The 22095-nt window shown below is 44.0% G+C and overlaps 1 protein-coding gene across 1 annotated transcript in view; it reads right to left on the bottom strand.

Moving 5' to 3' along the window:
• Positions 1-22095, bottom strand: part of DYNC2H1 (dynein cytoplasmic 2 heavy chain 1) — a 1848033-nt gene that overhangs the window by 1122855 nt on the left and 703083 nt on the right. The window contains exon 45 of the mRNA XM_029602426.1: positions 417-561. Within this exon, the coding sequence (XP_029458286.1) occupies positions 417-561 (145 nt within the window). The remainder of the gene's footprint in view (positions 1-416; positions 562-22095) is intronic.

Raw genomic sequence — 22095 nt, 5'->3', positions numbered from 1 at the left:
AGACGTTCCAATAAATATAGAAACTCATATTCAGCCGTTATGTGGCTGAACTAGTTAGCTGGATAAAACTACTTGGCTCACAGCCTATATATTCAGCAGCATGGCTGCTCTGCTGAACATAACCAGTATCTAAAAGTTAATCGGAAAAGTCTATTCAACTAACTTTAGGACAGGTCTACAGCCTTACCAGAGTTAGCTGGATGTTATCCAGCTAACTCTGAATATCGGATTTAACTGAATAACTTATCCAGCTAACTCAACTTCTCCCCATCCCGCCCACTACTTAGCCAAAAAAGTAGTTATCCAGTTAAGCGGCACCCACTGATCCCAGATAGTTTTTGACTTATCCAGCTAAGTGGCAGTGGCTGAATATCTATTTCAAAGTATATTCCAGTTGGAAAATGAAATATCTATACCTGCTCATAAACTTGGACCATAGATCCTGCCAACTGGTGTATTTTTGATATAGGAGACCAAATAGGATGATTCTTCAGATTTTTGTGAAGCACAGGCTCCAGATAGGCACTGTAAATTGTTTGTAGCTGATCTCTTTCAGGATAGCTAAAATAAATTAAGAATTTGTTACAACATATAACTGCTTAAAAAAAATCTGTTCCCCTACATTATTCTATTTTGCATGCATAAATTTACTTAAGATACTGTAACTTATACCAATTAAAGGCATTTTTACTTAAACTGATTTTATTAGTCCAAAACCATACCCCCCATACTATATTTTATCCACTTTCCATAATGCTGTAACATTTAAGCTCAATCTATGGAAGTCATCAGTGTAAAGCAAGTGGCCAACCTGTGGCAATGGAGCCACATACAGCTCTTTCATGTGCAAAATGTGGCTCTTGCCCTTTTGTCCTCATTGTTACTGAGCACCACTGCAGAGGATACGAGTGGAGAGACTGGAACAGTAATTACACACAACAGAAAACAGCAAAGAACCATTTTGTTTCGAACCCATCTTCTCCTGTAGTCACAGTGCTGCTGATTGCAACAGAAACAGGAGGGAGGGGCTAAAGCAGGAACAAAGGCTTTTCTCTGTTCATGGATTCTCTACCTGGGTAACATCAAGCTAGGTTGAGAGAACCTTGCCCAAATCTCATCTTGGAGTGAGTTTCCTCACTCCGAAGGCCAGCAAATCTTCACAAGAGACCACTGTTCTGTTCGTAGATGTCACGTAGAATGTCAAAGTGGCCCCTAACCCCCTACACTCTTACCTAAACCCCACCTCGAGTTACTAGATGGGCCTACCCTAGGGATACAAATACCTACCTATGGGCCATGATATTGTGGCCAGGTGCTCGCTCTCGCTCGCTCTCTCTCTCTCTCTCTCTCTCTGCTCTGGACCTGTCAATTCACCTGAAATAGGACTTACGGGAGACATCACAAATGGTGATGAAACCTTACCACAAGGTCACAGCAGCTATCATACAGCCTAACGCAATTGAAAGAGGTGTTGTTAAAATCAACATTATGGCTGTGCGATAGCTCTTCGCAAACAGGCTAACACAGCCCACTCTCTGCCCCTAACTCCTCCTATTTTCTGAATTTGCATCGCACCATACGATATGGTGCGATCGCATGCGTTAAACACGTTTTCGCATGCGATAGGCCTTTAACGCATGCGAAAACACCTTATCGCATTTTGATAAATGACCCCCTAAGTTTGTACCTGATGCAATGGAGGGTAAAGTGACTTGCCCAAGGTCACAAGGAGCAACAGCAGGACTCAAACGCTGGTCTCCTGGTTTGTAGCCCACTGCTCTAACCACTAGGCTACTCCTCCACTCCTAACACATCATTGCTCCAAAGAGATAATTTATTAGTAAAAGAGATAATTTATTAGTAAAAGCAATAATTATTTATATAAAAACAGAGCAACTCAGTAAAATCAAAGTATTCAGTAAAAAATATACTTATTTATTATATATGAGTTAATTGATCAAGCCTGTAAAAAGAATAGATACAGAAGATAAAAGAAAGTTGTTATTCTTACCAATGGGTTAAAAGTTGTGGCCTCGGGCTGCAACCTGAGGATACAGTTTGGATGTGCAGCCACGAGATTAGCAATCATAACATTTTTATACCTTTCATCTGTTTACATAAGACGACATAATAATTTTCAGGTATTTAATAATCATTGCGTATAATGTCTGAATCATTGCACATTAGGGATGTGAATCATTTTTATAACGAATTGAAATATCGTATGATATTTCTTAATTCGTTATATATCGGTTAAATCGTGAAACGAACACTTGTCCCCCAAATTTTCATGAAAAATTGTTTTTCGGTTTAATGCGCGCTAACAAAAAAACATTTATTTTTGTTATTTTTTGTTACTTTTTGTTATTTTTTGTTAGCGCGCGCTAGCTCCCTTTAGTGCGAACTAAGCCAAAAAACTATTTTTTTCTTAAAAAAAAAAAATGCCGATCTGCGGGAAAATCTACGATCGGGCACCCGATGCACATCCCTATTGCACATGTCTAAGAATTTAAGAAAAACAGATACATAAAGAGCTTAAAATGTCTGAGAATTTAAAAACAAACCATCTCAGTATACCTCTTATCGGTTGTATTTATTCAATACCTTATAATGTCCGAGTACCTGTACAGCTACATTATTACTAGGGAGCTTAATCTGCACTGAATCTTTGGCCTTTAATCTTACAATTTACCTTATTGTTTACCTTTGAAAAGAACACAACATTCCTGATTAGCGGCTAACATAGAATCTGGTATTCCCTTGCTGTCTGGGACAGAAGCCAAATCTGGGAGATGAGCCAAGACCTTCAGAGATAAAATTGTTTGATAAGAAGACACTTGTTCCATTAAGGAGCTTATCAGCAAGAAATTCCATTATCTGTTTTCTACTCATTTTTGTATCTCTGGATAAGGATCCAAGGTTGGAGCTGGCTGATTGCCTTCCTGCTCTTTGTTAGCTACCAATGTTGACATTATGCTGTGCTGCAAATGAATCAGGGACAAAAGCTGTTCTCTTTCTGACAGCTAATTATTTCAAATGTGAAGACATTGACTGGGACTCACAGTACGCGCAACAAATCAGCCCTGCTCCAGTCCACCCCATCTTGTCCATTCCTCTACCCTACTGCTGTTTAGTGTAGAGGGCTCTTATCTGTTCTGCTGTCTGGAAAGAAAGGCTGAAGTAAACACTGCCCAAGGCTCAGCACATCACTGTGTTCCAGGATATGGAATTCAGCTAACAACTGAGGGGAGGAGGGAGTCATCTAGAACTCCAGTCAAGCCACAATGATTTGCCACAAGAGAAAGGGGATGAATGCAAGAAATGGTGATTGTTCGGTGAGCTGAGGAATGAAAGTACTTGAGGAAAGAGCAATGTAAGAAGAGGTGAATGTTTCTGGGGGAAGTGACATGAAGAGGTGATTATTGGAAGAGCTGATGAGGGGGATGAATGCAGGGAGGAAATGGGAAAGTTGAATACTGAGGACCAGCATAAGGAGAAGTTGAATGCTATGGGAGAGGTGAGTGGGGATGAATGATGTCTCCCTTCCCATCTCTTTGAATTCAGCAATGAAAATTGGACTGACTGGAACCTTATTCATCGCCAAGGCCTATGCTGCCATGTGTTCTGCAGCAGGTGTGAGGGGACCATAGCTAGGGCAGGGAAAATAGAGGGAGGGAGAGAGAGAGGGCCAAAATAAGGGGTTGCATGAGAGCCAAATGGGATAGGAGTTGTGTGGGGGGAGTGGAAATTAGAGGGGTCAAGCGATACAAAAATGTAGGTAGAGGGGATTCAAAAGAATTGGGAGAAATGTAGTAGAGAGGAGAAAACCAGAGGGTGAGGATGTGTGTGAAAAAAAAGCCAAAGGTGGTGAAGAGGGGAAGAATGATAGAGCCAGAGTTAATAAAAGTGGTGGCGGAGAGGAGGCAAGGATGGATGACAGCCGAAGGTAGTAAAGGGGGAGAAAGGGTAACAGAGAGCTAGAAGTGAAGGGGGAGAGGGAGGATAACAGAACCTGAAGTGTTGGGGGTGGGGAAGATGAAGATAGAATAAGGGCAAGAGGTGTGGTGGTGGTAGAAGGAAGAGACATGACCTGAAATAATGATTGGGAGAGGAAAAGGGTTTGAGAAAGACGCACACAAGAGGGGTAATGGGGGTATTGTGAGAGCAAGGCGTGATGGCTGAGGGTTATGAGAGAAAGCAGAGAGGAGTAGAGTCACAGAAGAGAAAGAAAGAGGGGGAATTGGTAGGGATCTAGAAGAAGAAATGGGAGTTGGAGCAGAGTAAGAAAAGAAAAAAGGGTATGGGGGCAGGATGAAAGAGAAAGAGCAAGGAGGTGCTGGGTATAGGATTGATGAGGAGAGAGAGTGGGTGCATCAGAGAGGAGGAGATAGAGCATGGGAAAGAGAAAGAAATACAGATACCGGTGTTCTGAAAAGGGTGAGGAGAAAGGGAGGCAAAATAGCACAAGCAGTGGTTTCGAAGGTGTTCTGTTGGGGCTGCCGTCATCGTTCTTATGGCATTTGGGAATGCTATAATGGGGTTGCAAGAGACAGACTGTAGGGATGGGGTGAGGGATTAAGATGGATTGATGGGGACATGCTGCAGGAATTGAGAAAGAAAGCAGAATTGCTTACCTTGTAATAGGTGCTATCCTAGGACAGCGGGATGTAGTCCTCATATATGGGTGGCATCATCAGATGGAGCCCTGGTACGGAAAAATTCTGTCAAAAGTTTCTAGAAACTTTTGGCTGGCACTTTGAGCCTACTAAGCATGCCCAGCATGCCATGATATTCTCAGCCACAGGGGTCTCCCTTCAGTCTTGTTTGTAGCAATATGCGTGAGCTAAAAAAATAAAATAATAAAACGTATCGGACCCAACTCCGCGGGGATAACACCTATTACAAGGTAAGCAATTTTGCTTTATCCCAGGACAAGCAGGATGATAGTCCTCACATACGGGTGATTAGCAAGCTACAGGCTGAGTCATCCTTACGGTATACCAACAGCATACAACTTGTGCAACAAGCACAACAGCTGGTGCACTGTTGGAAAAAATGAGGCAGCCTGAAATCACAACAGGATGGATGTAGAAGGAGTTGGAGTTATACTGGAAATAAGTTCTTTAAGACAGATTGTCCAAAGGCTGAATCTTGTCATCCTTCTTTGTCCAGACAATAATGAGCTGCAAAGGTGTGAAGGGAACTCCATGTTGCAGCTTTACATATGTCTAGGTTGGGCACTGAACGATAGTGTGCTACTGATGTGGACATAGCCCTTACTGAATGTGCTTTTACTCACCCCTGGAGAGGAATCTGCTTTTTCATAACAGAATTCAATACAGTCTGCTAGCCAGTTGGAGAGAGTCTGTTTTTCTACCGCAACTCCTGGTTTATTTTTATCGAAAGAAACAGAGTTGGATGGATTTCCTATGGACCGCCATGCGGTTCAGCTAAAAAGCTAGTGCACGTTTACAGTCCAAGGTGTGTAAAACTCTCTCTCCCTGGTGAGAGTGAGGTCTCGGAAAGAAAGTAGGAAAGACTATTGACTGATTTATATGAAAGTCTGTTACCACTTTTGGTAAGAATTTGGGGTGAGTGCGAAGGACTACTCTGTCATGCAGGAACCTTGTGTAGGGTGAGTATGTGACGAGAGCTTGCAACTCACTGACCCTTCTAGCCGATGTAATGGCTACTAAGAAAAGCACTTTCCATGTAAGGAATTTTTCTTCACAAGAGTGTAGAGGCTCGAACGGTGAGTGCATGAGCGTTGTTAGTACTAAAATCAGGTCCCATTCAGTGACCGGTGGTCGAATGGGAGGCTTAAGGTGAAGTAAGCCTCTTATGAACCGACTTACTAGGGGTTGTGCTGTTATTGGCGCATCCCCTATTCCCTTGTGGTATGCTGCTATGGCGCTTAGGTGTACCCTTACAGAGGATGTCTGGAGACCAGAATCCGACAGGTGGTATAGGTAATCTAGTAAAGAAGAAGTGGGGCAGGAGAAAGGGTCTATACCTTTTTGTGTGCACCATCTTGTAAATCTAGTCCACTTAAAGTGGGAGGCTTTACGTGTGGAAGGCTTTCGTGAAGCTACTAGAACTTGAGAGACTTGTGTTGAAAGATTACATGGTTGCAGAATTAAGCTTTCAACATCCAAGCTGTTAGGGCAAGAGTTGTCAAGTTGGGATGACGCAACTTGCCTTGATTCTGAGTTATAAGAGTGGGCTCTGTGCCCAGGTGGATTGGTTGTGAGATCGAGAGGTCGAAGAGTATGGGAAACCATACTTGTCGAGGCCAGTATGGGGCTATGAGGATCATTGTCCCTCTGTCCTGTTGTAGCTTCACGAGAGTTTTCGCTATGAGCGGAATTGGAGGATACGCAGGGGCGAGCAAATGCGTCCATGGGGACTGTTTGTCGACGTCCATGGAGGGAGCAGAACCTTTCCACTTTGTGGTTCAGTTTGGACGCAAAGAGGTCTATGGTTGGGCGACCCCAGCGTTGAAAGATTTTGTTTGCTACACGTAGGTCCAGCGACCATTCGTGGGGATTGAAATGTCGACTGAGATCGTCCACTAGGATGTTTTTGATGCCCGCCAGATAAGTTGCTCGGAGATGTATGGAATGCTCTAGAGCCCAAGCCCAAATCTGTATTGCTTCCTGGCATAGCAGATAAGAGTCTATGCCTCCTTGTTTGTTTATGTATTTATTTATTTATTTATAAGCTTTTATATACCGATGTTCATGAAAATCATATCGCATCGGTTTATATATAACTGAAGTTAGAATTAGAAAAAACAGGGAGATTTTAACCGGGATAAACAACTACAGAGCGAGTCAACAAGGGGTAAGAAAAGAGGAAGAATAGTGACAAAATATAAGTACAGCATAACCAAAATATGAGTACAGAATGTAAGTACATGAAGAGAAAGAATAGCGATAAAATATATGTATAAGTACAGCATAACCAAATAGAAATAAAGGTCCTTTAAACTATATTAAGTGGTGCTGTGAGGTGTAAAGAGTCTTGGAAGGGAAGCTTTCGCCACTGTGGTGTCGAGGTCTGCTGCGATGAATGTGAGGAGTTGAGACGGCTCGATGTGGGATTTTGGATAACTGATGAGAAATCCCAGGAGGTGCAATAGTGTTATTGTGGTTTCCAAGGCAGAGAGAGCTCCCTGCCTGGATGGTCTTCTGATCAACCAATCGTCTAGGTATGGAAAAACATGAATACTGTGTTTTCTTAGATGTGCGGCCACCACTCTAAGGCATTTTGTGAATACTCAAGGGGCAGAGGCCAGTCCGAATGGTAGGACTCAATACTGGTAATGATACTTTCCCACAATGAATCGTAGGTACTTGCGATGTTGTGTGGAAATTGGTATGTGTGCATAAGCGTCTTGAGGATCCAGAGAACAGAGCCAATCTCCCCGTTGAAGCAATGGAAGAATGGTTCCCAGGGATACCATCCAACATTTTTCTTTGTGAAGAAATTTTTTGAGATTGCGGAGGTCTAAGATAGGGCGAAGGCCGTCTGTTTTCTTCGGAATTAGGAAATAGCGGGAATAGAACCCTTTTCCTTGTTGAGACCGGGGAACTGGTTCGATGGTCCTGACAGTCAGCAAAGTAGAGAGTTCTACTTGGAGATGAGGTGTGATGAATATGTTTGTCCAAAGTGGAATAGGAGGAGAATGTGGGGGTATTGTTTTGAATTTTAGGCGATATCCCCGATTTAGTATAGCTAATACCCATTGGTCTTTTGTGAAGCAACTCCATTGGTGTTTGAAATAATGAAGTCGACCTCCGACTGGTAGGGAGGGCATAGGGTTGAGAAAGAGGCTTCTATTCTCTTGACTCAGTTCAAAAACCCGCTGCTGGTCCAGTTTGGGGTGGTGGTTGGGTTTTTTGTTGTTTTGGCTGACATGGACGTCCTCTTTGTGATGGATGGTACTGACGTGCTGAAGAGGCAGGTGGGTAATACCTTCTAGGTCGATAGAAGGGTTGCCTCCTGTCCCTGCGAGGTGGCCGTCTTAGGGAGGTTGGCTGGTCTGCTGGTAATTTGGAGAGCTGTTGGAGTGTCTCATGATGGTCTTTCAACTGAGATACTGTAGCTTGGACCTTTTCTCCGAAAAGATTGTCTCCAACACAAGGGAGATCTGCTAGCCATTCTTGGACTTCCTGCCTGAGGTCCGAGGCCTTGAGCCAGGCCCATCTTCTCGCATTTATTGCAGAGGCTGATAGACAAGTTGATGTTTCAAACACGTCATAAGCTGCTCTCACCTCATGTTTGCCAGATTCCAATCCTTTTTCAACTAATGTAGCCAAAGCTAGTTGTTGTTGCTGTGGAAGGTTATCCACAATACCCTGAACTTGTTTCCACAAGTTTCTTTGGTATTGTGTCATATACAGCTGGTATGCTGCAATGCGTGTTACCAGCATGAAACCTTGATAGACTTTCTTTCCTAAGGTATCTAAGAAGCGTTGCTCCTTCCCTGGTGGAACAGATGAGTGAGGTTTTTGTTTTCGGGCTTTTTTCTGAGCCGATTTTACAACTACCGAATGGTGAGGTAGTTGGGGTTTCTGGTACCCTGGAGCATGTTGCACTAAGTAAGTGGCATCTGTTCTCCGATTTACTGCTGGGACTGAGCAGGGAAGTTCCCACATTCGTTGTTGCAGTTCCAAAAGGACTTCATGGATTGGAATTGCCATTATTTCCTTCGGTGCATCCACGAATTGAAGGACTTCTAGGGCCTTATGTCTGGTATCATCCTCTGTGATCAATTCAAAAGGAATTGTATCTGCCATTTCTTTAATAAAATTTGTAAATGACAAATCTTCAGGAGGGGATTTCTTTCTTTCCTCTGGTGGAGAGGGCTCTGATTGCAGTTCCTCTGACTCTGTGTCCGTATCAACATCCTTCCAAGGAGTATATTGAGGATGATAAGGGGAGTAAGGGTCCTCTGGCTGTATATGATGCTTTGATTTAAACACAAAGCTTTTGCTGGTATGTGTTTTGGCATCGTTGGTAATGAGGGCATCGATAAGGAATCGATGGGCCTCGATGGCATTGGTAGAAATCGATTCCGGGTATCCCCCAATGGACCAGGATGTATTGGCATCGATGGATCCTTAAATGGCATCGAGGGTTTCTTCAGAACTCGATTCCGATGAAGGCCCGATGGTCCTGGGACGGAATCGGAGTCCCCACTGTCCTCATCCGATGATCCTGGAATCGGGATGGCTGGAGCCACCGGTGGATGTATCTGCATCGATGGCGTCAATGGTTGTATCGATGGAATCGGTGCCGGTGTTAGAGGAAAGGCTCCTATCAAGGCATCGAGTCTATTCAGCAAAGGCTGAAAAATTGACTGGTCCAATGCCGATGCCGGTGTCAGTACCGGTACCGATGGTACTGTCGGAGGCTGTAGATTCCGTAAAGCCTCGACGATGGCTTGTTGGACTAAATTAGTCACCTCTTCCCTTGAAACTGGGACAGTGTCCACTGCCACTGGGGAAGGTACTACTGGCGCTATTGGCACTTCCACGATGATTCGTGGTGGCACATCCTCTGTCACCGAGCCCAGTGGAGAGCGCCGTGGTTCCTAGTGTACAGCCGGTGGAGTTGGCTCTAGTACATGGACCTTCTTGGCATCAGTTCAATGGATTTCGATGTTGACGTCGATGCCTTGCTATCCGATGGGTCGATGGATTGGTGGCGATGCCGCTTCTTTTCTCGATGACCCTTCGATGCTAAAGAAGACGCTATGGAGGATATCAACGGTGCCGGTGACGGACGGTCATCAGTTCTTTTTTCACCTCTATGTTTAGTAACCGAGGGAGGTGTTACCCTTGGGGATGACGTCGACGATGAAGATGGAATTTTTTAAAACAATTCTTCCATCTTATCCAAACGGGCACGCCTGCCCTTCGGTGTCATCTGGGTACAGGTTGAACAAGCCTGGACATCGTGGCCTGATCCCAGGCACAGAACACATACATAATGTGGGTCAGTAATGGACATAGTCCGGTTACAATCCAGACATTTTTTGAAGCCAGAGGCCATGATAAGTTGTGGCTTAATAACGGTCAGTGACCGGCGGGAATCGAGAGTGAGGTGACAGGAATCGACCGAGGGCTAACCAAAAAATGTACTCACCAAGACTATGTCGAAGAGAGACCCAATTATGAAGAAAATGTGACTGAAAAAAGATTTCTTCCCTTAAGGAAATATGAGGGAAATTTTTCCAAAGCTCCTGATCTGATTTGCTTACAGCAAGGTAGAAAAAAAGAGACTGAAGGGAGACCCCTGTGGCTGAGAATATCATGGCATGCTGGGCATGCTCAGTAGGCTCAAAGTGCCAGCCAAAAGTTTCTAGAAACTTTTGACAGAAGTTTTCCGTACCAGGGCTTCATCTGATGATGTCACCCATGTGAGGACTATCATCCTGCTTGTCCTGGGATAAAGGGAAAAGCTGGTAGGGGACACAGGATTGAGAGAGATACATTGGGTGGAGTATGGGGAGAATTTGATGGTCAGAGCCTGATGGGGAAAGTTGGAAGAATTGAAAGTAACTGGCAGGAAAGGATGAGTGAATTCTGAGAGACATGGGATATGGTGAAGGAACTGAGAGAGAACGCAACTCTTAGTGACATGGTAGGGGAATTGACAGACAATGGTAATGACATGACAAAGGAATTGGGAGAAAGAAAAACTGGTGAGAAGAACTATTTGGGACAGGATAGGGGAATGAGATTACCAAGAAAGAGATGGGATGGGAGGGAGAGGTGTGCCCATTGTGTTACGTGCGCCGGCCGTGGCAGACCTGCAGCTTGGCCCCCTCACCTCTTTCAAAGTGATCCAGCACCTGGTCCCTCATCTCTGGGACGAGGGACCACTTAAATCAGCAAAGCGGAAAGGACCTCATACATTATAGGATTGCAAACTCATATGTTTTACAAACAGCGGTTAACCTTTTCAGAAAGTATTTTTTGTGAATAGCTTTACTTTAAGGCACCACTTACGTGTTCTTGTATGTTGCGACCCCAGTCGCTTACGCAGCGACCAGGGCTCTTACCTTCCCCGCGGGTCTCCTCCCTGCGCCGCGAGCCGCGCGATTCCGGGTCGGCCTGGCCGCATGGCAGCGGCGTCCTCCTCGTGGGGACGCCGGCAAGCCCGAGGATAGCTCCGCCCCCTGCGGGGGAATGCGCGCGCGCGAGGGCTGTCCTTTTGAGCTCCCAGCACCCGGATGTGCCGATCCGCCCTCCTTCTGACGTCAGCCCCGGAGGGGGATTTAAACCCGCAGCGTTCTTCTTTGCTTTGCCTTGCAACGTGGTCACTCCTCGGAGAGAGTTAGTTGCTACTATCCTGCGTGTCTTGATCCTGGTTTGTCTCACGATTCTGCCTGCCTGCTGCCTGCCTTGATCCTGGTTTGTCTCACGATTCTGCCTGCCTGCTGCCTGCCTTGATCCTGGTTTGTCTCACGATTCTGCCTGCCTGCTGCCTGCCTTGATCCTGGTTTGTTTCACGTCTCTGCCTGTTCACTGCCTGCCTCGACTCTGGCTCGCTTCTTGGAGCCACTACTAGCTGCATACCCAGACTCCGGCACACCTCCTCGTTCCTGTCTTCAGCTACCAGTCCAGACTTCTGTCCGTCCTCGGTTTTCCCTCACACCAGTGACTCTCCTAAGTCCCAGCGGTCCGGGTCCCTACGGGCTCCTCCTGGGGGGACCTCGGACTTCCAGGGCGAAGCCACCTAAGTCCTAGCGACCCGGGCCCTAACAGCTCCTCTGGTGGGGTCACGGGTTTCCAGGTGAAGATCCATCCCGCACTGTGTGTGTCTGCCTTCCGACCGTCCCATATTGCCGGTCGGCCCAAGGATCCACACCCGGAGCACAACACTTGTATCCAATAAATATATAATCATCGGGCCTTCGTTTTCATATTTTATTACTTTGCCCCTTTTTTTGAATGCCACAAATATTATATTTATTAAATTAATATGAAACTACTACTGGATAAAACCAGAAACACTTATATAGCAATGTAGGCAGATAATTTTCAGATAACTTGATTTTGCCTGACACAACCCGTGTTTTGGAAGATCTCCTTCCTCAGGGGCAAAAATACTTTCGCAAAAGTTTAACCACTGTTTGTGAAACATATGAGTTTGCAAACCTATAAAGTATGAGGTCCTTTCCGCTTTGCCAATTTAAGTGGTGGTGTGCTCCATATGTACGGTTGTTCAAATTATCTTTTAATATTCCATACAGTAGTCAGTTTTTGTGATACTGGGTTTTTGAAAGACAGAGACATTTGAATTACACATAGATAAGTGTTGTTCTGAATTGTTATAATTCGTTAGGAACAGACGGATTTACACTTTAGAAATCAAAGACTGAGTTAAAAATAATTTGAACAGTTTCATTTCACCTTAACCAGCTATCAGTTTTTGAAATACAAAGTTTTTGAAATATACATAGATGAGTGCTTGTTTTTTGGGAAAATATGGGTTCATATTTTGGAACTCATGAACTTGAAAAAATTTGTAAACATTTTTAATAACTAACTGAGAAAATTACTATTAAAGGCATGATATTTTAATAACAAGTTGCAAGAGGTGGAGGTTTTGGACTGATGAATGTATAAGTTAGTATACTTTAAGGGGCAGATTTTCAGAGCCCTGCTCGCCTAAATCCGCCCAAAACCAGGCGGATTTAGGCGAGCAGGGCCCTGCGCGCCGGTAAGCCTATTTTACATAGGCCTACCGGCGCGCGCAGAGCCCCGGGACTCACGTAAGCCGCAGGGTTTTCGGAGGGGGCGTGTCGGGGGGCGTGTCGGGGGCGGGCCCGAACCGCACTGCGTTTTCGGGGCGTGTCGGGAGCGTTCCGGGGACGGGCCCGGGGCGTGGCTACGGCCCGGGGCGGCCCGGGGGCATGGCCGCGCCCTCCGGACCCGCCCCCAGGTCGCGTCCCGGCGCGCAGGAGGCCCGCTGACGCGCGGGGATTTACGCCTCCATCCGGGAGGCGTAAATCCCCCGACAAAGGTAAGGGGGGGGTTTAGACAGGGCCGGGTGGGTGGGTTAGGTAGGGGAAGGGAGGGGAAGGTGAGGGGAGGGCAAAGGAAAGTTCCCTCCGAGGCCGCTCCGATTTCGGAGCGGCCTCGGAGGGAACGGGGGTAGGCTGCGCGGCTCGGCGCGCGCCGGCTATACAAAATCCATAGCCTTGCGCGCGCCGATCCAGGTTTTTAGCAGATACGCGCGGCTCCGCGCGTATCTACTAAAATCCAGCGTACTTTTGTTTGCGCCTGGAGCGCAAACAAAAGTAGGCTATTCGCGCTCCTTTTAAAATCCGCCCCTAAGTGATTAATCACATGCATACCCAGTGTCTGCCTTTACCTCCTCCGCTATAAATCTGCCTTTTGTGCTTCAAAATGCAAGTGTTACTCCATTAGTGGAGGTTTATATTATTTGTTCACAATTTTGCCTTCACTCACCTCTCATTCATACTAAGTCACAAACTCATGCCTCTAGTTTGGTCGGATAAAGAGAAAGGGGTGTGTTCATTTATTTTTCTTTAATTTGGAGGGCCTCTATGAAGCAATCCTGTTTCAAATACCCTGCTAATGTGAGTCTGTTCTTTATAATTCTGAGATGCAGAATGAGAGGTTACTGGGAGCACTGAGAGGAAAGGATCACTTTGCTGGTGGCTGAAAGAAATCAGTAAATTCTGCTTGGGAAATTTTTTAAAAGTATAGGAAAATTTTTTAAAAGTATTGGGAAATTTTTTAAAAGTATTGGGGAGAAGTAAACTATTGGGGTACATTATTTAGTGTGTTTGTGTTTTAAATAGTCAGGAGGCAGTTAATAAAAAGAAGTTAGTGTGTTTGTATTTCCCAAAACTCCCACCCTTCTCCCACCCACTCCTAGATCATCCTTTAATTTATAAGCAGGTACCACTTTCACACTAAAAAAAAAAAAATTCTGCCTTATAACTTCACTTCACAAATTCTCCACACCTTCTTGAGAGATTGATCATTCCCTTGTAGGCCACTACCAGATATATAGTGAATACACTAATACATTTAAAGGACCTAATTAGACACATTCCTACTCCCATAGAAACCTAAAACTTAACTAGAAACTGAACAAATCTGAGATGAAGGCAGTAGTCCAGCAGCAAGACGGGGGCCACCCAATCTTTTGCATCGAGTGTCACATGTATGATTTTTTTACCCACTGGTGAGAAATTGTACTTGTGCATCCGATGCATAGAGCTCCTAACTCTCAGAGAACGAGTCCAATCTCTGGAGGCCAGACTGGCAGCCCTGGTGCTGCCTTGGAAGAAGATGGTCTCATGATCGGAGAGCATCAACCCGGTGCAGCAGGAAAGGATCCTGTAGCAAGGACCTGCTCTCCAGGTGGTGCAATGTCCTCTTGCACCAAGGATTTGTCTCCCAGGGCTACTGCCCAGGAGGGAAGGGTTAGGTCGGCCATCATAGTTGATGATTCGATTATTAGGAATGTAGACAGCTGGGTGGCTGGTGGTCATGAAGATCGCCTGGTAACATGCCTACCTGGTGTGAAGGTGGTGGACCTCATGCATCACCTAGACAGAATTTTAAACAGTGCTGTGGGAGGGAGGTTCTGGAAGCCAAATTTAGAATTTTAGGTAGAAAGCTGAAATCCAGAACCTCCATGGTAGTATTCTCTGAAATGCTCCCTGTTCCACGCACAGGTCCCCAGAGGTAAGCAGAGCTCCAGAATCTCAATGCGCGGATGTGACGATGGTGTAAGGAAGAGGGATTCAATTTTGTAAGGAACTGGGGAACCTTTTGGGGAAGGCAGAGTCTTTTCCTAAGGGAAATTAACTAGGGTGGAACCAGCTGCTGGCGCTAACCTTTAAAAAGAGAATAGAGCAGCTTTTATAGAACAAAAGGAAAAGCCGACAGTCATTCAGCAGCGCATGGTTCAGAAGGAAGTATCTTCAAAGGATACTAATGACGCATTCAAATTAGAGCATCCCAACAGTGCGGCTCCAATAATAAGAAAAGTAGTCCAAGTGCCTGTAATTAAAAACTCACCTGAGCTAAAAGATTCCATTTTATCCCTATCAATTAAAAAGCAGAATGAAAATACAAACAAAAAACACACTTTGAAATGTTTGTATGCTAATTCCAGAAGTTAAGAAGATGGGAGAATTAGAATGTATAGCAGTAAATGATAACATAGACTTAATTGGCATCTCACAGACATGGTGGAAGGAGGATAACCAATGGGACAGTGCTATACCGGGGTACAAATTTAACGGGAACACAATTTTCGTTGAGTTAGTGTTACGTGTCATGGGTATTTTTTGTGGGCCCGTGGGCCTCAGCCTGACCCCACATGGATCCAAGGCCGAACCGAGTGATGGCAACGTGTTCCAGCATGGCAGAGACACGGTCTTACCCTCTGCCGGGCCTGCAAGCTCCCAAGGCCAATAAGAAGATGTTGGAAGGTAAACAGTCCTCCGACCGTTCCAAGCCCTTTCGGACCTGCCACTTAAGATCGGCATGGAGCAGCAGGCCAGCCTGAGGATGAGGGCAGACGGAGGCCTTGACACGAAGACATGAGACTATGACTAGGGTGAAGACATCACAGATGAAGGCTGATGCGAAGACATGACACCAAGGCTGATGCGACGGCATGATACCAAGGCTGATGCGACGGCATCACAGACAAGACGAAGAACTTGACGAAGTCCAGACGAGACGAGAAGCTGGGAAGGTAGACATTGGCACTGTCTCTCAGGGTGCCCTGCTCAGCCCACCTTCGCGGGCGGACCTAATGGGCTGGTGGCAGACCACTCTGTCCCACTGCGCGCCCTACACAGCCCAAGGAGGCTGGTCATGGACCACGCAGAGAGCGGGACAAGCGCAGGAAGGAATCCATCCGAGGCGGGACTTCAATGACGGAGCCAGTGTCATCCGGAGCACCATAGAGGCTGGCAGGACAGGACGGCTCAGGAGCACAGGACCGAAGACCACTGCCAGCATCTCCCAAGACGGAGAAGCGTCACCCGGAGATCCACGGCCGGCAGAATGGAAGGCTCAAGAGCACAGAAGCAAAACACCAAGGAGGGCAGGAACACCAGCAAGCGAGACGTCAGGAGACCTGGACGAGGACCTCAAGCAACTAAGACATGGCAAGAAGCAGACAAGATGAGACGAGGAGCTCCTAGAAGGCAGAATCCTAGATGAGACGAGGAGCGCTAGAAGGCAGAATCCTCCAGGAGCGAAGTAACTCGATGCAAGGCGAAGAGGAATTGCAAGAACAGCCCTTTTATAGGGCTGGTACAGGAAACAGTTCATAGGTGGGGCCCAGGGCTTCTCCAGCCGTGGGCCCTTTAAATCTTGTAGAGAGGCACGGCCGCGTGCCTAGAAGGAAGCAGGAACTGTGCAGGACCATGGAAAGTGGCCCTGCACCGACGTCAGCGTGGAAGAGCAGGGCTGGGCCCAGACGCAGGCTCCAGCCGCCAGATGGACTCGGTGATTGTGGCCACCAGCTCTGGGCATAACCAGGACATCGGCGGCAGCTCCGTGCCGCAATGAAGGCCCGACTTCGGCGGCATCCAGCCGCGTCGGGAGCAGCATGGGGTAAAGTGCCTGCTCGCGGGGGAACCCGCAGGCAGCGTTCATAACAGTTAGATCTGACACTTCTTTTTGACTAACTTTTGCTCCAAATCATTTCCTGGAAAAGATAAGTGCATTTTTCCGTGATTTAGTGATATTCTCATTCTCCATAGCGGGTATCAAAATCTGGAACAACATGCCGTTGGACCTGCGTCCTGAATCCTGTCACAAAACCTTCAAACAAAACCTTAAAACATGGTTGTTTGAACAAGCATTCACTCTATGAATCTCATCTAACCTAAAAATTCAGCTATCCCTTATTATTCCTCACTGGCTCCAAGTTCTTTTCCTCGCATTTTGTATTTACATTCTGCTATTCCATACCCCCCCGATGTTACTCAATTTAGGCTATGGTATGCAATGTGACATTGGTCTCGCTGCTGACAGTTAATTTGCTCCTGCGAATACATGGTTATTTATATTTTATTGTTTGATATTTAATGATGTATGCATATTATCTTTAAAACCCTTGTTTCTGTAAAGCCTGTTGCTGTCAAATGTTTTACTGTTTTTTTTAAACTGTTACATGTAAAGCCTGTTGCTAATTTATTGTTACACTGTAAACCGAGGTGATGTATGTCTATATGTACCGCGGTATAAAAGAATCAATCAATCAATAAATAAATAAATAAATATTAGAACAAAAAAAAAGGGATAAGTTACCTTTTTCAAAATTCAGTATTTTTCCTTAGATGTTAACGTGATTTAGAATAAAAAGGACTTTCACACCAAAAAAATTTATAAAAAAAGAAAAATTGGAACACCCTATGATTACAATAAGAGTGCTTGCACATACAAAACAAGGGCCTGATTTTAAAAAGCATTTACTCGAGTAAAAACCAGGTTTACTGGAGTAAATTCACTTTACTTGAGTAAGTGGGTTTTTGAAAATTGCTACAATATATGCCATTGACTTGTCTATAGGATTTACTCACATAAGTGCACTTTACTTGAGTAAATGGCTTTTGAAAATTGCTACAATAGTAGCTACATTTACGCATGTAACTCCTTTTGAAAATTACCCCCCAAGTGCATAAGAGATTTGAAACACCTTTTGGGTGTATATGTACAGCCACTCATTTATGAGGGTGAACCCGTCCTGCTATATTCACGTTGCTGTATATGATTCTTTTTTGATATATTGTTGACTAACTTTTGACATCTGAATCCAAAAATGATCCCAGTTTTTCTCTATCATGTCAACTTTTTAAGGTACAGGATACCCACCCTTTGTCCAAAAAAATCATACAAAATGTACATACAAAGGAAATAAAAGAAAAAATTACCTGAATATACTGTTTATTTAGAGTTATTTTATTCATACAAAGGCTATTATATTGTTACTGTAACTCAAATTGTGTACAAGTAGTAAAGTTCTGCTACCAAACATACATATTAAGGTAAAAATTTACACTTATAGCTTTTCCGGCAGTATTCAATCTGTGGACAATCTCACCTGATGCTCCAACAATAGTCTGCCATCATACGTACATCCCATCAACCCTGATAACGTGCGCCTCTATGACCTTCAAATCTTGGTGGAATCATTCACCTTGCTCATCACTGACTGCACCAAGGTTTTCGGGAAGTCAGCAAGATGGCTATGCAGAAAATGCACTTTGATGCTCATGTTGCAACGAAGCATTTTGAAGCTCTCCAAGAGTTTCTGGACAATTTCGGTGTAATTCTGTGCTCGTGTATTTCAAAGAAAGTCCTTGACAAGGTTTATGAATGACAACCAAGCATTCTTTTGGAGTTCTGACATTGTTCCGATGAAATGTTCATCTTTAATGAGCTGTCGAATCTGTGACCCATCAAACACACCGGCCTTTATCCTATAAACAGCCTATTACCATGAAACACACCCCTTTTTCCTATCACATGCGATATTTAGTGCATTTTGATAAATCCAGGCCTAAGATAAGCTGTAGAGAAAAACCTTGACATGATAGAAAAAAAATAACTGCAGTTTTGAAATCAGCATGGCAATTTAAGCTAAAACAGCTGAAAAATCAAACTCAACAGGAATTATGTTAAAAATTGTTCCCCACTGTTATATCGTAATGACAAAGAGGAGCATATGGGAGGCGGGGTGGCGCTTTATGTCTAGGATGGCATAGAGACCAACAGGATAAAGATGCTGCATGAGACTAAATGCACAATCAAATCTTTATGGGTAGAAATCCCTTGTGTGTTGGGGAAGTGTATAGTGATAGGAGTATACTACCGTCCACCTGGCCAAGATGAAATGCTAAGAAAAATTAGGGAAGCTAACCAAATTGGTAGTGCAGTAATAATGGGAGATTTCAATTACCAAACAATCAACAGAAGCCAACCTTGCACATAAGCAAGTATTCATCTAGACAGGTGCAGGACAGAAAATGAAGTTCCATTCAAGTTCCATTCAAAATTCAAACGTGTATTTATACACGTTATAAATACACGTTTGAATTTTGAATGGAACTTCATTTTCTGTCCTGCACCTGTCTAGATGAAGATTTCAATTACCCCAATATTGATTGGGTAAATGTAATATCAGGACATGCTAGAGAGATAAAGCACAGGTTTTTGAGACAATTTGATCATGAACCGAGGAGAGAGGAAACAATTTTAGATCTAATTCTCAGAGGAGCCCAGGATTTGGTGACAGAAGTGGTTGGGCCAATTGGCCACAGTGATAATAATATGATCAAATTTGAATTAATGACAGGAAGGGGGACAGTAAGTAAATCCACGGCTCTAGCGCTAAACTTTCAAAAGGGAAACTTTGATAAAATGAGAAAAATAGTTAGAAAAAAACTGAAAGGAACAGCTACAAAGGTAAAAAGTGTGAAAGAGACGTGGACATTGTTAAAAAATACCATCTTAGAAGCACATTCCAGATGTAATCTACACATTAAGAAAGGTGGAAGGAAAGCAAAACAATTACTGGGATAGTTAAAAAGTGAGGTGAAAGAGGCTATTTTAGCCAAAAGATCTTCATTCAAAAAGTGCAAGAAGGATCCAACAGAAGAAAATACAGAAGATAAAACATAAGCATTGGCAAGTTAAATCTAAGACATTGATAAGGTAGGCAAAGAGAGAATTTGAAAAGAAGTTGGCCGTAGAGGCAAAAACTCACAGAAAATTTTTTTTCAAATATATCCGACGCAGAAAGCCAGCGAGGGAGTCAGTTGGACCATTGGATATCAAGGGGTTAAAGGGGCAATTAGAGAAGATAAGGTCATCGCGGAAAGATTAAATGATTTCTTTGCTTCGGTGTTTACTGAAGATGATGCTGGGGAGATAAGCATTGTGGAGAAGGATTTCATGGGTAATCATTCAGATAAACTGAATAAAATCACGGTGAACCTGGAAGATGTGGTAGGCCTGATTGACAAACTGAAAAGTAGTAAATCACTTGGACCGGATGGTATACACCCCATGGTTCTTAAGGAACTCAAAAATGAAATTTCAGATCTATTAGTTAACATTTCTAAACTATCATTAAAATCTCCATTGTTCCTGAAGACTGGAGGGTGGCTAAAGTAACCCCAATAATTAAAAAGGGCTCCAGGGGCAATCCGGGAAACTACAGACCAGTTAGCCTGACTTCAGTGCCAGGAAAAATAGTGGAAAGTTTTCTAAATAACAAAATTACAGAACATACAGAAAGACACAGTTTAATAGATCAAACTCAGCAAGGCTTTACCCAAAGCAAGTAAATCTTGCCTCACAAATCTGCTTCAAATGTTTGAAGGGGTTAATAAACATGTAGATAAAGGTGAACCGGTAGATGTTGTGAATTTGGATTTTCAGAAGGCATTTGACAAAGTTCCTCATGAGACACTTCTAGGAAAAGTAAAAAGTCATGGTATAGGTGGCGATGTCCTTACGTAGATTACAAACTGGCTAAAAGACAGGAAAGAGAGAGTAGGATTAAATGGACAATTTTTTCAGTGGAGGGGACTGGGAAGTGGAGTGCCTCAGGGATCTGGTACTAGGACCCCTGCTTTTCAATATATTTATAAATGATCTGGAAAGGAATACGACGAGTGAGGTAGTCAAATGTGCAGATGATACAAAATTATTCAGAGTAGTTAAATCACAAGCAGAGAGTGATAAATTGCAGGACAACCTTGTGAGACTGGAAAATTGGGCATCCAAATGGCAGATGAAATGTCATGTGGATAAGTGCAAGGTGATGCTTATAGGGAAAAATAACCTATGCTATCGTTACAGAATGTTAGGTTCCATATTAGGAGATACCACCCAGGAAAGAGATCTAGACGTCATAGTGGATAATACATTGAAATTTTCGGTTCAGTGTGCTGCGGCAGTCAAGAATGCAAACAGAATGTTGGGAATTATTAGAAAGGAAATGGTGAATAAAACAGAAAATGTCATAATGCCTCTGTATTGTTCCATGGTGAGACAGACTGCACCTTGAATACTGTGTACAATTCTGGTCGCCGCTTCTCAAAAAAGATATAGTTGCGATGGAGAAGGTACAGAGAAGGGCGACCAAAATGATAAAGGGGATGGAACAGCTCCCCTATGAGGAAACACGAAAGAGGTTAGGACCGTTCAGATTCGAAAAGACAAGTCTCAGGGGGGATATGATAGAGGTGTAATAATGGGGGATTTCAATTATCCCAATATTGAAAGGGTAAATGTAACATCAGGACTTGCTAGAGACATAAAGTTCTTGGATGTAATAAACGACTGCTTCATGGAGCAATTAGTTCAGGAACCAACAAGAGAGGGAGCAATTTTAGATTTAATTCTTAGTGGAACGCAGGATTTGGTGAGAGGTAACGGTGCTGGGGCCACTTGGCAACTGTGATCATAACATGATCAAATTTAAACTAATAACTGGAAAGGGGACAATAAGTAAATCTGCAGCTCTAACACTAAACGTTCAAAAGGAAACTTTGATAAAATGAGGAAAATAGTTAGAAAAAAACTGAAAGGCACAGCTGCAAAGGTTAAAAGTGTTCAACAGGCATGGACATTGTTTAAAAATACAATCCTAGAGGCGCAGGCCATATGTACTCCACACATTAAGAAAGATGGAAGGAAGGCAAAACGATTACCATCATGGTTAAAAGGTGAGGTGAAAGAGACTGTTTTAGCCAAAAAAACATCCTTCAAAAATTGGAAGAAGGATCCATCTGAAGAAAATAGGATAAAACATAAGCATTGTCAAGTTAAGTGTAAAGCATTGATAAGACAGGTGAAGAGAGAATTTGATATGAAGTTGGCCATAGAGGCAAAAACTCAAAATAAAAACGTTTTTAAAATAAATCCAAAGCAAGAAACCTGTGACGCAGTCGGTTAGACCATTAGATGACCAAGGGGTTAAAGGGGCTCTTAGGGAAGATAAGGCCATTGCAGAAAGACTAAATGAATTCTTTACTTCCCTGTTTACTAATGAGGATGTTCGGGAGAT

This window comes from Rhinatrema bivittatum, chromosome 5 (assembly GCF_901001135.1).
Source record: "Rhinatrema bivittatum chromosome 5, aRhiBiv1.1, whole genome shotgun sequence".
Taxonomy (NCBI): Eukaryota; Metazoa; Chordata; class Amphibia; order Gymnophiona; family Rhinatrematidae; genus Rhinatrema; species Rhinatrema bivittatum.
This window is presented reverse-complemented; position numbering and strand designations above follow the sequence as displayed.